At 61.2% G+C, this 15,899-nt stretch overlaps 1 protein-coding gene across 2 annotated transcripts in view; it reads right to left on the bottom strand.

The window, feature by feature from the left end:
• The window catches only part of LOC140405312 (uncharacterized), a 266,780-nt gene extending 252,029 nt beyond the window's left edge, over positions 1-14,751 (bottom strand). For both annotated transcript variants that reach the window (XM_072493602.1, XM_072493603.1), the window contains exon 1: positions 14,596-14,751. In XM_072493602.1, coding sequence (XP_072349703.1) covers positions 14,596-14,679 — 84 coding nt within the window. In that variant the 5' untranslated portion in view covers positions 14,680-14,751. The remainder of the gene's footprint in view (positions 1-14,595) is intronic.
• Positions 14,752-15,899: the final 1,148 nt, after the last annotated feature.

Below are 15,899 nucleotides of genomic sequence, written 5' to 3'. Positions count from 1 at the left end.
CCCAGTCCTGTCTCCTCCTGACGTCAGCGCCCTGTCCCAGTACCGTCTCCTCCTGACGTCATCGCCCTGTCCCAGTACCGTCTCCTCCTGATGTCAGCGCGCTGTCGCAGTACCGTCTCCTCCTGACGTCAGCGCGCTGTCCCAGTCCCGTCTCCTCCTGACGTCAGCGCGCTGTCCCAGTACCGTCTCCTCCTGACATCAGCGCCCTGTCCCAGTACCGTCTCCTCCTGACGTCAGCACGCTGTCCCAGTACCGTCTCCTCCTGACGTCAGCGCGCTGTCCCAGTACCGTCTCCTCCTGACGTCAGCGTGCTGTCCCAATACCGTCTCCTCCTGACGTCAGCGCGCTGTCCCACTACCGTCTCCTCCTGACGTCAGCGCGCTGTTCCAGTCCCGTCTCCTCCTGACGTCAGTGCGCTGTCCCACTACCGTCTCCTCCTGACGTCAGCGCGCTGTCCCAGTCCCGTCTCCTCCTGACGTCAGCGCGCTGTCCCAGTACCGTCTCGTCCTGACGTCAGCGCCCTGTCCCAGTCCCGTCTCCTCCTGACGTCAGCGCGCTGTCCCAGTACCGTCTCCTCCTGACGTCAGCGGGCTGTCCCAGTGCCGTCTCCTCCTGACATCAGCGCCCTGTCCCAGCACCGTCTCCTCCTGACGTCAGCGCGCTGTCCCAGTACCGTCTCCTCCTGACGTCAGCGGGCTGTCCCAGTGCCGTCTCCTCCTGACATCAGCGCCCTGTCCCAGCACCGTCTCCTCCTGACGTCAGCACGCTGTCCCAGTACCGTCTCGTCCTGACGTCAGCGCCCTGTCCCAGTGCCGTCTCCTCCTGACATCAGCGCCCTGTCCCAGTCCCATCTCATCCTGACGTCAGCGCCCTGTCCCAGTCCCGTCTCCTCCTGACGTCAGCGCGCTGTCCCAGTACCGTCTCCTCCTGACGTCAGTGCGCTGTCCCAGTGCCGTCTCCTCCTGACATCAGCGCCCTGTCCCAGCACCGTCTCCTCCTGACGTCAGCGCCCTGTCCCAGTCCCGTCTCCTCCTGACGTCAGCACGCTGTCCCAGTCCCGTCTCCTCCTGACGTCAGCGCGCTGTCCCAATACCGTCTCCTCCTGACGTCAGCGCGCTGTCCCAGTACCGTCTCCTCCTGACGTCAGCGTGCTGTCCCAGTCCTGTCTCCTCCTGACGTCAGCGCGCTGTCCCAGTCCCGTCTCCTCCTGACGTCAGCGCCCTGTCCCAGTCCCGTCTCCTCCTGACGTCAGCGTGCTGTCCCAGTACCGTCTCCTCCTGACGTCAGCGTGCTGTCCCAGTACCGTCTCCTCCTGACATCAGCGCCCTGTCCCAGTACCGTCTCCTCCTGACGTCAGCGCGCTGTCCCAGTCCCGTCTCCTCCTGACGTCAGGGCGCTGTCCCAGTACCGTCTCCTCATGACGTCAGCGCGCTGTCCCAGTGCCGTCTCCTCCTGACGTCAGCGCGCTGTCCCAGTACCGTCTCCTCCTGACGTTGGCGCGCTGTCCCAGTACCGTCTCCTCCTGACGTCAGCGTGCTGTCCCAGTACCGTCTCCTCCTGACGTCAGCGTGATGTCCCAGTACCGTCTCCTCCTGACGTCAGCGCGCTGTCCCAGTACCGTCTCGTCCTGACGTCAGCGCGCTGTCCCAGTACCGTCTCCTCCTGACGTCAGCGCGCTGTCCCAGTACCGTCTCCTCCTGACGTCAGCGTGCTGTCCCATTCCAGTCTCCTCCTGACGTCAGCGTGATGTCCCAGTACCGTCTCCTCCTGACGTCAGCGCGCTGTCCCAGTACCGTCTCCTCCTGACGTCAGTGCGCTGTCCCAGTACCGTCTCCTCCTGACGTCAGCGCGCTGTCCCAGTACCGTCTCATCCTGACGTCACCGCGCTGTCCCAGTACCGTCTCCTCCTGACGTCAGCGTGCTGTCCCAGTACCGTCTCCTCCTGACGTCAGTGCGCTGTCCCAGTACCGCCTCCTCCTGACGTCAGCGTGCTGTCCCAGTCCCGTCTCCTCCTGACGTCAGCGCCCTGTCCCAGTACCGTCTCCTCCTGACGTCAGCGCGCTGTCCCAGTCCCGTCTCCTCCTGACGTCAGCGCGCTGTCCCAGTACCGTCTCCTCCTGACGTCAACGCCCTGTCCCAGTGCCGTCTCCTCCTGACGTCAGCGTGCTGTCCCAGTACCGTCTCCTCCTGACGTCAGCGCGCTGTCCCAGTACCGTCTCCTCCTGACGTCAGCGTGCTGTCCCAGTACCGTCTCCTCCTGACGTCAGCGTGCTGTCCCAGTACCGTCTCCTCCTGACGTCAGCGCGCTGTCCCAGTACCGTCTCCTCCTGACGTCAGCGTGCTGTCCCAGTACCGTCTCCTCCTGACGTCAGAGTGCTGTCCCAGTCCCGTCTCCTCCTGACGTCAGCGCGCTGTCCCAGTCCCGTCTCCTCCTGACGTCAGCGTGCTGTCCCAGTACCGTCTCCTCCTGACGTCAGCGTGATGTCCCAGTACCGTCTCCTCCTGACGTCAGCGCGCTGTTCCAGTACCGTCTCCTCCTGACGTCAGTGCGCTGTCCCAGTACCGTCTCCTCCTGACGTCAGCGTGCTGTCCCAGTACCGTCTCCTCCTGACGTCAGCGTGCTGTCCCAGTACCGTCTCCTCCTGACGTCAGCGCCCTGTCCCAGTCCCGTCTCCTCCTGACGTCAGCGCCCTGTCCCAGTACCGTCTCCTCCTGACGTCAGCGCGCTGTCCCAGTCCCGTCTCCTCCTGACGTCAGCGCGCTGTCCCAGTACCGTCTCCTCCTGACATCAGCGCTCTGTCCCAGTACCGTCTCCTCCTGACGTCCGCGCGCTGTCCCAGTCCCGTCTCCTCCTGACGTCAGCGCGCTGTCCCAGTACCGTCTCCTCCTGACGTCAGCGTGCTGTCCCAGTACCGTCTCCTCCTGACGTCAGCGCGCTGTCCCAGTACCGTCTCCTCCTGACGTCAGCGCGCTGTCCCAGTACCGTCTCCTCCTGACGTCAGCGTGCTGTCCCAGTACCGTCTCCTCCTGACGTCAGCGTGCTGTCCCAGTACCGTCTCCTCCTGACGTCAGCGCGCTGTCCCAGTACCGTCTCCTCCTGACGTCAGCGTGCTGTCCCAGTACCGTCTCCTCCTGACGTCAGCGCGCTGTCCCAGTACCGTCTCCTCCTGACGTCAGCGTGATGTCCCGGTACCGTCTCCTCCTGACGTCAGCGCGCTGTCCCAGTACCGTCTCCTCCTGACGTCAGCGCGCTGTCCCAGTACCGTCTCCTCCTGACGTCAGCGTGCTGTCCCAGTACCGTCTCCTCCTGACGTCAGCGTGCTGTCCCAGTACCGTCTCCTCCTGACGTCAGCGTGCTGTCCCAGTCCCGTCTCCTCCTGACGTCAGCATGCTGTCCCAGTCCCGTCTCCTCCTGACGTCAGCGTGCTGTCCCAGTACCGTCTCCTCCTGACGTCAGCGCGCTGTCCCAGTACCGTCTCCTCCTGACGTCAGCGTGCTGTCCCAGTACCGTCTCCTCCTGACGTCAGCGTGCTGTCCCATACCGTCTCCTCCTGACGTTGGCGCGCTGTCCCAGTACCGTCTCCTCCTGACGTCAGCGTGCTGTCCCAGTCCCGTCTCCTCCTGACGTCAGCATGCTGTCCCAGTCCCGTCTCCTCCTGACGTCAGCGCGCTGTCCCAGTACCGTCTCCTCCTGACGTCAGCGTGCTGTCCCAGTACCGTCTCCTCCTGACGTCAGTGCGCTGTCCCAGTACCGTCTCCTCCTGACGTCAGTGTGCTGTCCCAGTACCGTCTCCTCCTGACCTCAGCGCGCTGTCCCAGTACCGTCTCCTCCTGACGTCAGCGCGCTGTCCCAGTCCCGTCTCCTCCTGACGTCAGCGTGCTGTCCCAGTACCGTCTCCTCCTGACGTCAGCGCGCTGTCCCAGTATCGTCTCCTCCTGACGTCAGCGCGCTGCCCCAGTACCACCTCCTCCTGACGTCAGCGCCCTGTCCCAGTACCGTCTCCTCCTGACATCAGGACGCTGTCCCAGTCCTGTCTCCTCCTGACGTCAGGACGCTGTCCCAGTCCTGTCTCCTCCTGACGTCAGCGCCCTGTCCCAGTACCGTCTCCTCCTGACGTCAGCGCCCTGTCCCAGTACCGTCTCCTCCTGATGTCAGCGCGCTGTCGCAGTACCGTCTCCTCCTGACGCCAGCGCGCTGTCCCAGTCCCGTCTCCTCCTGACGTCAGCGCGCTGTCCCAGTACCGTCTCCTCCTGACATCAGCGCCCTGTCCCAGTACCGTCTCCTCCTGACGTCAGCGCGCTGTCCCAGTACCGTCTCCTCCTGACGTCAGCGCGCTGTCCCAGTACCGTCTCCTCCTGACGTCAGCGTGCTGTCCCAATACCGTCTCCTCCTGACGTCAGCGCGCTGTCCCAGTACCGTCTCCTCCTGACGTCAGCGCGCTGTCCCACTACCGTCTCCTCCTGACGTCAGCGCGCTGTTCCAGTCCCGTCTCCTCCTGACGTCAGTGCGCTGTCCCACTACCGTCTCCTCCTGACGTCAGCGCGCTGTCCCAGTCCCGTCTCCTCCTGACGTCAGCGCGCTGTCCCAGTACCGTCTCGTCCTGACGTCAGCGCCCTGTCCCAGTCCCGTCTCCTCCTGACGTCAGCGCGCTGTCCCAGTACCGTCTCCTCCTGACGTCAGCGGGCTGTCCCAGTGCCGTTTCCTCCTGACATCAGCGCCCTGTCCCAGCACCGTCTCCTCCTGACGTCAGCGCGCTGTCCCAGTACCGTCTCCTCCTGACGTCAGCGGGCTGTCCCAGTGCCGTCTCCTCCTGACATCAGCGCCCTGTCCCAGCACCGTCTCCTCCTGACGTCAGCACGCTGTCCCAGTACCGTCTCGTCCTGACGTCAGCGCCCTGTCCCAGTGCCGTCTCCTCCTGACATCAGCGCCCTGTCCCAGTCCCATCTCATCCTGACGTCAGCGCCCTGTCCCAGTCCCGTCTCCTCCTGACATCAGCGCGCTGTCCCAGTACCGTCTCCTCCTGACGTCAGCGTGCTGTCCCAGTACCGTCTCCTCCTGACGTCAGCGCGCTGTGCCAGTGCCGTCTCCTCCTGACATCAGCGCCCTGTCCCAGCACCGTCTCCTCCTGACGTCAGCACGCTGTCCCAGTCCCGTCTCCTCCTGACGTCAGCGCGCTGTCCCAATACCGTCTCCTCCTGACGTCAGCGCGCTGTCCCAGTACCGTCTCCTCCTGACGTCAGCGTGCTGTCCCAGTCCTGTCCCCTCCTGACGTCAGCGCGCTGTCCCAGTCCCGTCTCCTCCTGACGTCAGCGCCCTGTCCCAGTCCCGTCTCCTCCTGACGTCAGCGTGCTGTCCCAGTACCGTCTCCTCCTGACGTCAGCGTGCTGTCCCAGTACCGTCTCCTCCTGACATCAGCGCCCTGTCCCAGTACCGTCTCCTCCTGACGTCAGCGCGCTGTCCCAGTCCCGTCTCCTCCTGACGTCAGGGCGCTGTCCCAGTACCGTCTCCTCCTGACGTCAGTGCGCTGTCCCAGTGCCGTCTCCTCCTGACATCAGCGCCCTGTCCCAGCACCGTCTCCTCCTGACGTCAGCGCCCTGTCCCAGTCCCGTCTCCTCCTGACGTCAGCACGCTGTCCCAGTCCCGTCTCCTCCTGACGTCAGCGCGCTGTCCCAATACCGTCTCCTCCTGACGTCAGCGCGCTGTCCCAGTACCGTCTCCTCCTGACGTCAGCGTGCTGTCCCAGTCCTGTCTCCTCCTGACGTCAGCGCGCTGTCCCAGTCCCGTCTCCTCCTGACGTCAGCGCCCTGTCCCAGTCCCGTCTCCTCCTGACGTCAGCGTGCTGTCCCAGTACCGTCTCCTCCTGACGTCAGCGTGCTGTCCCAGTACCGTCTCCTCCTGACATCAGCGCCCTGTCCCAGTACCGTCTCCTCCTGACGTCAGCGCGCTGTCCCAGTCCCGTCTCCTCCTGACGTCAGGGCGCTGTCCCAGTACCGTCTCCTCATGACGTCAGCGCGCTGTCCCAGTGCCGTCTCCTCCTGACGTCAGCGCGCTGTCCCAGTACCGTCTCCTCCTGACGTTGGCGCGCTGTCCCAGTACCGTCTCCTCCTGACGTCAGCGTGCTGTCCCAGTACCGTCTCCTCCTGACGTCAGCGTGATGTCCCAGTACCGTCTCCTCCTGACGTCAGCGCGCTGTCCCAGTACCGTCTCGTCCTGACGTCAGCGCGCTGTCCCAGTACCGTCTCCTCCTGACGTCAGCGCGCTGTCCCAGTACCGTCTCCTCCTGACGTCAGCGTGCTGTCCCAGGACAGTCTCCTCCTGACGTCAGCGTGATGTCCCAGTACCGTCTCCTCCTGACGTCAGCGCGCTGTCCCAGTACCGTCTCCTCCTGACGTCAGTGCGCTGTCCCAGTACCGTCTCCTCCTGACGTCAGCGCGCTGTCCCAGTACCGTCTCATCCTGACGTCACCGCGCTGTCCCAGTACCGTCTCCTCCTGACGTCAGCGTGCTGTCCCAGTACCGTCTCCTCCTGACGTCAGTGCGCTGTCCCAGTACCGCCTCCTCCTGACGTCAGCGTGCTGTCCCAGTCCCGTCTCCTCCTGACGTCAGCGCCCTGTCCCAGTACCGTCTCCTCCTGACGTCAGCGCGCTGTCCCAGTCCCGTCTCCTCCTGACGTCAGCGCGCTGTCCCAGTACCGTCTCCTCCTGACGTCAGCGCCCTGTCCCAGTGCCGTCTCCTCCTGACGTCAGCGTGCTGTCCCAGTACCGTCTCCTCCTGACGTCAGCGCGCTGTCCCAGTACCGTCTCCTCCTGACGTCAGCGTGCTGTCCCAGTACCGTCTCCTCCTGACGTCAGCGTGCTGTCCCAGTACCGTCTCCTCCTGACGTCAGCGCGCTGTCCCAGTACCGTCTCCTCCTGACGTCAGCGTGCTGTCCCAGTACCGTCTCCTCCTGACGTCAGAGTGCTGTCCCAGTCCCGTCTCCTCCTGACGTCAGCGCGCTGTCCCAGTCCCGTCTCCTCCTGACGTCAGCGTGCTGTCCCAGTACCGTCTCCTCCTGACGTCAGCGTGATGTCCCAGTACCGTCTCCTCCTGACGTCAGCGCGCTGTTCCAGTACCGTCTCCTCCTGACGTCAGTGCGCTGTCCCAGTACCGTCTCCTCCTGACGTCAGCGTGCTGTCCCAGTACCGTCTCCTCCTGACGTCAGCGTGCTGTCCCAGTACCGTCTCCTCCTGACGTCAGCGCCCTGTCCCAGTCCCGTCTCCTCCTGACGTCAGCGCCCTGTCCCAGTACCGTCTCCTCCTGACGTCAGCGCGCTGTCCCAATCCCGTCTCCTCCTGACGTCAGCGCGCTGTCCCAGTACCGTCTCCTCCTGACATCAGCGCTCTGTCCCAGTACCGTCTCCTCCTGACGTCCGCGCGCTGTCCCAGTCCCGTCTCCTCCTGACGTCAGCGCGCTGTCCCAGTACCGTCTCCTCCTGACGTCAGCGTGCTGTCCCAGTACCGTCTCCTCCTGACGTCAGCGCGCTGTCCCAGTACCGTCTCCTCCTGACGTCAGCGCGCTGTCCCAGTACCGTCTCCTCCTGACGTCAGCGTGCTGTCCCAGTACCGTCTCCTCCTGACGTCAGCGTGCTGTCCCAGTACCGTCTCCTCCTGACGTCAGCGCGCTGTCCCAGTACCGTCTCCTCCTGACGTCAGCGTGCTGTCCCAGTACCGTCTCCTCCTGACGTCAGCGCGCTGTCCCAGTACTGTCTCCTCCTGACGTCAGCGTGATGTCCCAGTACCGTCTCCTCCTGACGTCAGCGTGCTGTCCCAGTACCGTCTCCTCCTGACGTCAGCGTGCTGTCCCAGTACCGTCTCCTCCTGACGTCAGCGTGCTGTCCCAGTCCCGTCTCCTCCTGACGTCAGCATGCTGTCCCAGTCCCGTCTCCTCCTGACGTCAGCGTGCTGTCCCAGTACCGTCTCCTCCTGACGTCAGCGCGCTGTCCCAGTACCGTCTCCTCCTGACGTCAGCGTGCTGTCCCAGTACCGTCTCCTCCTGACGTCAGCGTGCTGTCCCATACCGTCTCCTCCTGACGTTGGCGCGCTGTCCCAGTACCGTCTCCTCCTGACGTCAGCGTGCTGTCCCAGTCCCGTCTCCTCCTGACGTCAGCATGCTGTCCCAGTCCCGTCTCCTCCTGACGTCAGCGCGCTGTCCCAGTTCCGTCTCCTCCTGACGTCAGCGTGCTGTCCCAGTACCGTCTCCTCCTGACGTCAGTGCGCTGTCCCAGTACCGTCTCCTCCTGACGTCAGCGTGCTGTCCCACTGCCATCTCCTCCTGACGTCAGCGCCCTGTCCCAGTACCGTCTCCTCCTGACGTCAGTGTGCTGTCCCAGTACCGTCTCCTCCTGACCTCAGCGCGCTGTCCCAGTCCCGTCTCCTCCTGACGTCAGCGCGCTGTCCCAGTCCCGTCTCCTCCTGACGTCAGCGTGCTGTCCCAGTACCGTCTCCTCCTGACGTCAGCGCGCTGTCCCAGTATCGTCTCCTCCTGACGTCAGCGCGCTGCCCCAGTACCACCTCCTCCTGACGTCAGCGCCCTGTCCCAGTACCGTCTCCTCCTGACATCAGGACGCTGTCCCAGTCCTGTCTCCTCCTGACGTCAGGACGCTGTCCCAGTCCTGTCTCCTCCTGACGTCAGCGCCCTGTCCCAGTACCGTCTCCTCCTGACGTCAGCGCCCTGTCCCAGTACCGTCTCCTCCTGATGTCAGCGCGCTGTCGCAGTACCGTCTCCTCCTGACGTCAGCGCGCTGTCCCAGTCCCGTCTCCTCCTGACGTCAGCGCGCTGTCCCAGTACCGTCTCCTCCTGACATCAGCGCCCTGTCCCAGTACCGTCTCCTCCTGACGTCAGCGCGCTGTCCCAGTACCGTCTCCTCCTGACGTCAGCGCGCTGTCCCAGTACCGTCTCCTCCTGACGTCAGCGTGCTGTCCCAATACCGTCTCCTCCTGACGTCAGCGCGCTGTCCCACTACCGTCTCCTCCTGACGTCAGCGCGCTGTTCCAGTCCCGTCTCCTCCTGACGTCAGTGCGCTGTCCCACTACCGTCTCCTCCTGACGTCAGCGCGCTGTCCCAGTCCCGTCTCCTCCTGACGTCAGCGCGCTGTCCCAGTACCGTCTCGTCCTGACGTCAGCGCCCTGTCCCAGTCCCGTCTCCTCCTGACGTCAGCGCGCTGTCCCAGTACCGTCTCCTCCTGACGTCAGCGGGCTGTCCCAGTGCCGTTTCCTCCTGACATCAGCGCCCTGTCCCAGCACCGTCTCCTCCTGACGTCAGCGCGCTGTCCCAGTACCGTCTCCTCCTGACGTCAGCGGGCTGTCCCAGTGCCGTCTCCTCCTGACATCAGCGCCCTGTCCCAGCACCGTCTCCTCCTGACGTCAGCACGCTGTCCCAGTACCGTCTCGTCCTGACGTCAGCGCCCTGTCCCAGTGCCGTCTCCTCCTGACATCAGCGCCCTGTCCCAGTCCCATCTCATCCTGACGTCAGCGCCCTGTCCCAGTCCCGTCTCCTCCTGACATCAGCGCGCTGTCCCAGTACCGTCTCCTCCTGACGTCAGCGTGCTGTCCCAGTACCGTCTCCTCCTGACGTCAGCGCGCTGTCCCAGTGCCGTCTCCTCCTGACATCAGCGCCCTGTCCCAGCACCGTCTCCTCCTGACGTCAGCACGCTGTCCCAGTCCCGTCTCCTCCTGACGTCAGCGCGCTGTCCCAATACCGTCTCCTCCTGACGTCAGCGCGCTGTCCCAATACCGTCTCCTCCTGACGTCAGCGCGCTGTCCCAATACCGTCTCCTCCTGACGTCAGCGCGCTGTCCCAGTACCGTCTCCTCCTGACGTCAGCGTGCTGTCCCAGTCCTGTCCCCTCCTGACGTCAGCGCGCTGTCCCAGTCCCGTCTCCTCCTGACGTCAGCGCCCTGTCCCAGTCCCGTCTCCTCCTGACGTCAGCGTGCTGTCCCAGTACCGTCTCCTCCTGACGTCAGCGTGCTGTCCCAGTACCGTCTCCTCCTGACATCAGCGCCCTGTCCCAGTACCGTCTCCTCCTGACGTCAGCGCGCTGTCCCAGTCCCGTCTCCTCCTGACGTCAGGGCGCTGTCCCAGTACCGTCTCCTCATGACGTCAGCGCGCTGTCCCAGTGCCGTCTCCTCCTGACGTCAGCGTGCTGTCCCAGTACCGTCTCCTCCTGACGTTGGCGCGCTGTCCCAGTACCGTCTCCTCCTGACGTCAGCGTGCTGTCCCAGTACCGTCTCCTCCTGACGTCAGCGTGATGTCCCAGTACCGTCTCCTCCTGACGTCAGCGCGCTGTCCCAGTACCGTCTCCTCCTGACGTCAGCGTGCTGTCCCAGTACCGTCTCCTCCTGACGTCAGCGTGATGTCCCAGTACCGTCTCCTCCTGACGTCAGCGCGCTGTCCCAGTACCGTCTCCTCCTGACGTCAGTGCGCTGTCCCAGTACCGTCTCCTCCTGACGTCAGCGCGCTGTCCCAGTACCGTCTCATCCTGACGTCACCGCGCTGTCCCAGTACCGTCTCCTCCTGACGTCAGCGTGCTGTCCCAGTACCGTCTCCTCCTGACGTCAGTGCGCTGTCCCAGTACCGCCTCCTCCTGACGTCAGCGTGCTGTCCCAGTCCCGTCTCCTCCTGACGTCAGCGCCCTGTCCCAGTACCGTCTCCTCCTGACGTCAGCGCCCTGTCCCAGTACCGTCTCCTCCTGACGTCAGCGCCCTGTCCCAGTGCCGTCTCCTCCTGATGTCAGCGCGCTGTCCCAGTACCGTCTCCTCCTGACGTCAGCGTGCTGTCCCAGTACCGTCTCCTCCTGACGTCAGCGTGCTGTCCCAGTACCGTCTCCTCCTGACGTCAGCGCGCTGTCCCAGTACCGTCTCCTCCTGACGTCAGCGTGCTGTCCCAGTACCGTCTCCTCCTGACGTCAGAGTGCTGTCCCAGTCCCGTCTCCTCCTGACGTCAGCGCGCTGTCCCAGTCCCGTCTCCTCCTGACGTCAGCGTGCTGTCCCAGTACCGTCTCCTCCTGACGTCAGCGTGATGTCCCAGTACCGTCTCCTCCTGACGTCAGCGCGCTGTCCCAGTACCGTCTCCTCCTGACGTCAGTGCGCTGTCCCAGTACCGTCTCCTCCTGACGTCAGCGTGCTGTCCCAGTACCGTCTCCTCCTGACGTCAGCGTGCTGTCCCAGTACCGTCTCCTCCTGACGTCAGCGCCCTGTCCCAGTCCCGTCTCCTCCTGACGTCAGCGCCCTGTCCCAGTACCGTCTCCTCCTGACGTCAGCGCGCTGTCCCAGTCCCGTCTCCTCCTGACGTCAGCGCGCTGTCCCAGTACCGTCTCCTCCTGACGTCAGCGTGCTGTCCCAGTATCGTCTCCTCCTGACGTCAGTGCGCTGTCCCAGTACCGTCTCCTCCTGACGTCAGCGTGCTGTCCCAGTCCCGTCTCCTCCTGACGTCAGCGCCCTGTCCCAGTACCGTCTCCTCCTGACGTCAGCGCGCTGTCCCAGTCCCGTCTCCTCCTGACGTCAGCGCGCTGTCCCAGTACCGTCTCCTCCTGACGTCAGCGTGCTGTCCCAGTACCGTCTCCTCCTGACGTCAGCGTGCTGTCCCAGTACCGTCTCCTCCTGACGTCAGCGTGCTGTCCCAGTACCGTCTCCTCCTGACGTCAGCGCGCTGTCCCAGTACCGTCTCCTCCTGACGTCAGAGTGCTGTCCCAGTACCGTCTCCTCCTGACGTCAGCGCGCTGTCCCAGTATCGTCTCCTCCTGACGTCAGCGCGCTGCCCCAGTCCTGTCTCCTCCTGACGTCAGCGCCCTGTCCCAGTACCGTCTCCTCCTGACGTCAGCGCCCTGTCCCAGTACCGTCTCCTCCTGATGTCAGCGCGCTGTCGCAGTACCGTCTCCTCCTGACGTCAGCGCGCTGTCCCAGTCCCGTCTCCTCCTGACGTCAGCGCGCTGTCCCAGTACCGTCTCCTCCTGACGTCAGCGCGCTGTCCCAGTACCGTCTCCTCCTGACGTCAGCGTGCTGTCCCAGTACCGTCTCCTCCTGACGTCAGCGTGCTGTCCCAGTACCGTCTCCTCCTGACGTCAGCGTGCTGTCCCAGTACCGTCTCCTCCTGACGTCAGCGCGCTGTCCCAGTACCGTCTCCTCCTGACGTCAGAGTGCTGTCCCAGTACCGTCTCCTCCTGACGTCAGCGCGCTGTCCCAGTATCGTCTCCTCCTGACGTCAGCGCGCTGCCCCAGTCCTGTCTCCTCCTGACGTCAGCGCCCTGTCCCAGTACCGTCTCCTCCTGACGTCAGCGCCCTGTCCCAGTACCGTCTCCTCCTGATGTCAGCGCGCTGTCGCAGTACCGTCTCCTCCTGACGTCAGCGCGCTGTCCCAGTCCCGTCTCCTCCTGACGTCAGTGCCCTGTCCCAGTACCGTCTCCTCCTGACATCAGCGCCCTGTCCCAGTCCCGTCTCCTCCTGACGTCAGCGCCCTGTCCCAGCACCGTCTCCTCCTGACGTCAGCGCCCTGTCCCAGCACCGTCTCCTCCTGACGTCAGCGCGCTGTCCCAGTACCGTCTCCTCCTGACGTCAGCGTGCTGTCCCCGGAGCAAATTTATTTTTAAAAACAGCAGAGTCTTTGCACCAGGAGTGGCAGCAGAAAGCAGGTCACGCGCCCGGCATGTACACTGACATCACGCGATCCATATTTTGCCTGTGAAATCACGGAAGCGACATTATAGCTGCCAGCAAACTAGCAACAGGGCTATGTGAAGAACTGAAGTTGGATGAGTTTTTAAGGAAAAGAAAGGGTCAGAGTGACAAATATGCCAAGAACTCTCAACTGAATCTGCTGGAGAGAGCTTCACAGGAGAGTCCACGGCAGGTCAAAGCAGTGCTGGTATGAGTGGTATACAGAGCCCCAGGGCCTCTGTGTAACAACCGATTGAGAAGGAACTGAAATCGGGAACAAAGCAATATAAAGATGATTTCTTGAGGTATGGCTTTGTTAATTATGCCAATACAAATCAGGATGCAAAGCCCTTGTGTGTTATATGCAGGGAAGTACTGGCAAATGAAAGTTTGAAACCTTCAAAACGTCAAAGGCATTTGGAGTCTAAGCATGGCGAGTTTGTGGACAATCTTCTTTTCAAAGGAAGAAGAGAGAACTTAAACCGTCAGCTGAGGTATCTTATCGAAATGTAACATTGAATGACAAAGCAAGTGAGATCGTGAGGACCAAGCAGGCTCATCTGTCGCATTAAAGGTGAGCGAAAAGGTGGGTCGCGAAGGTTGGCCGGCCGGCATGGGTCGCGAAGGATGGCCGGTTGGTAAAAATGGGTCCCGGGCAAAACAGTTTGAAAAACACTGCTGTAAACAGCAGAGGTGAATTTTGGAGATTCCTGGCTGGAAACAGTAGTCAGGCCGAAGGCTGTCCCATTAGATTGAAAATCACGGGGGGCGGGGTGGGGGGGGCGTGGGGAGCAACACGTCGGCGAACCCATGAAACACACAGTCGACAGCCCACTGTTTGCAAAACAGTCCTGTGTCTCCGAGACCCCACACCAGGCCGTTACGCAGTGAACAGCGCAGGCTGAGGTAATTCCTCATGGGCTAGTAGATCAGAGGTCACGTGAAGTGGCATGCCAGGGAAGGGAATGTTCCTCAGCCTGAAGTAAAGCCTCAGTCTCCTTACACCCCCATGATCACCATCGGAAAGTCCAGCTGCTCCAAATACAGGGCAGGAAACAATCCACAGAAGGTGCCGGAACACCCTGCGACAGCTGACGTTCTGGCAGGCAGCTCGCTGGACGCCTGTTGGCAAGTGCTGAGGTGTGACGTCCCCGCTACCCGCTCCGAAGTAATGCAACCAGCTCGCAAACATCCTGTGACAGCTCCAACCACAGCGTGCACCACTTCTCTTGTTAACCACCTCTGTCATCCTTGCTTAACAGAGAGAGCGAGAGAGAGAGAAGGAGGCTACTGAACAGAAAGCAGCTTTCAACGCTAAAAAGAAAAGAATGGCTTGTGCATTTTCCATTTGCGCGCGACACAGTGTCTGGCTCACGTTTAACCGGCAAGTGGAATCACTGCCTGGGTCAGAATCAAAATTAAAACAATATTTTTGTCGACTTTTGGCTGATGAAGTTTCACATGGAAATATCCACTTTGACAGCGCTGCGACCACACCTCGAACCATATACTGAGCAGCAAAGTCTTGCGACAGATTAACTATCCTGCGGCCTCTCAACACAATACAAATGACTTAAATCATTCCTTTTTTTTAAAGAACGTTTGAGTCTTACAGCAGGAAATGTGCATCCCCAACCTGCATTCAGAGTAAACCTAACTCCAATCAAGTGACCAGAATGATTGAATCCAGTAAAGTGCGTTCTTTGTATTGAATCTGGCATCGATTTGGGATCATTAAAGAGGTCATGGGGACGCAAACCTGAGAAAGACGTACACCCCTGGGGAAGGGTCGACGGGCTCAAATCATTTTTTACCCAAATAGGTCTGAATCTTAGCCACGGTGAATGTGTAGAACACTCGACAATCTAGATGCAAATGGAACAAGGGAAAAAAGAAGGATTTGTTACCATTTCGTGTGCCCGCATGAACCGCTTTTGCACATGTTTGGCAAACAGTCCAGCCCCTCCAGGTTTACTTGGCGCCTCTGCCATCGATGTGCTCTTTCACTCTCGCGCCGTGCCTGCCTCTGGTTCGTGGCAGCGTTTGCCCCCGTCTAGTCTCAGCCTCTGTGCCTCTGAGGAAGTGAGATACTTCAAATACCCATCATGCTTAACATCCGTTTCAGATCGGAGATAATAATGTGTGAGAAAGGACTGAAGTAGGTCACTTCATCTCTTACATCGAGAAGCGATCACCAGCATTTTAGACCAGTCCTTGGCCAAGCGATCAAAACTCGCTTTAAATTGCAAAGAATCTGCATTTGTGCCTGTGATTCTGAACAAAATAACACACTTGCTTTGTTATTACTTTGTTACTGCTCAATATAGGTGAATATTTACACTGGTTAATTTACAGACCTGCATCAGGGAGCAAAAATGAATTGGAACAGGGGGCAGTGTTAATGTGAGTGCGACATTCTGGCCAAATTGCACTGTTTATTGGATAGTCTGATGTATACACCGTGAACGGTTGAGTTGTCAGCCTCCCAGGTCATTTGGAAGGAACCCCTCAAACTGTCGTGAAATCTCAGACCAACATCCTCAAGAGTGTCCCGGAGAGCTGCTTTGTACTTTAACAAACACTGCAGCACACTCCATAATGGGTCCGACACCTGGGAATAACTTTATGCTGGTGGTACTTGTTTGTCTCACGTGTATGTGTTTGTGTGTGTGTGTGTGTTGTCTGGGGAGGGCAATCTTTGGGAATGGAAGGAGGTCTGAGAGAGCAAGGGCAGCTCGAACAAGAGGGAGCAGGAGCAGGTCACATCCAAAAGGAACATGTGTGGATTTTGCAGGTTCTCCCCGTGTCTGCGTGGGTTTCCTCTGGGAGCTCTGGTTTCATCCCACAGTCCAAATGATGTGCAAGTTAAGTGGACTGGCCATGTTAAATTGCCCCTTAGTGTCCAAAAAAAAATCAGGTGGGGTTACAAAGATAGGGTGAGAAGTGGGCCTAGGTGGGGTGCTCTTTCAGAGAGGGTCGGTGCAGACTCGATGGGCTGAATGGCCTCCTTCTGCACTGTAGTGATTCTATGATTCTATGATCATCATCGTCATCTTCAGCCTCAGAATTCTCGGTGTCATGTCTCACTTTGAAACATATTTCCTGCCTGGGTTAGATTTTTGGGATGAATGCGTGAATAAATAAATTACCCTCTTCTTTTAAACCCACAAGAAGCTTGCTGCTGATTATTCAAACTGTCCACACACTCCGG

The sequence above is a fragment of the Scyliorhinus torazame genome, chromosome X, assembly GCF_047496885.1.
Source record: "Scyliorhinus torazame isolate Kashiwa2021f chromosome X, sScyTor2.1, whole genome shotgun sequence".
Lineage (NCBI taxonomy): Eukaryota > Metazoa > Chordata > Chondrichthyes > Carcharhiniformes > Scyliorhinidae > Scyliorhinus > Scyliorhinus torazame.
Note: the sequence above shows the minus strand (reverse complement) of the source record. Positions and strands in the feature narration are given on the sequence as shown.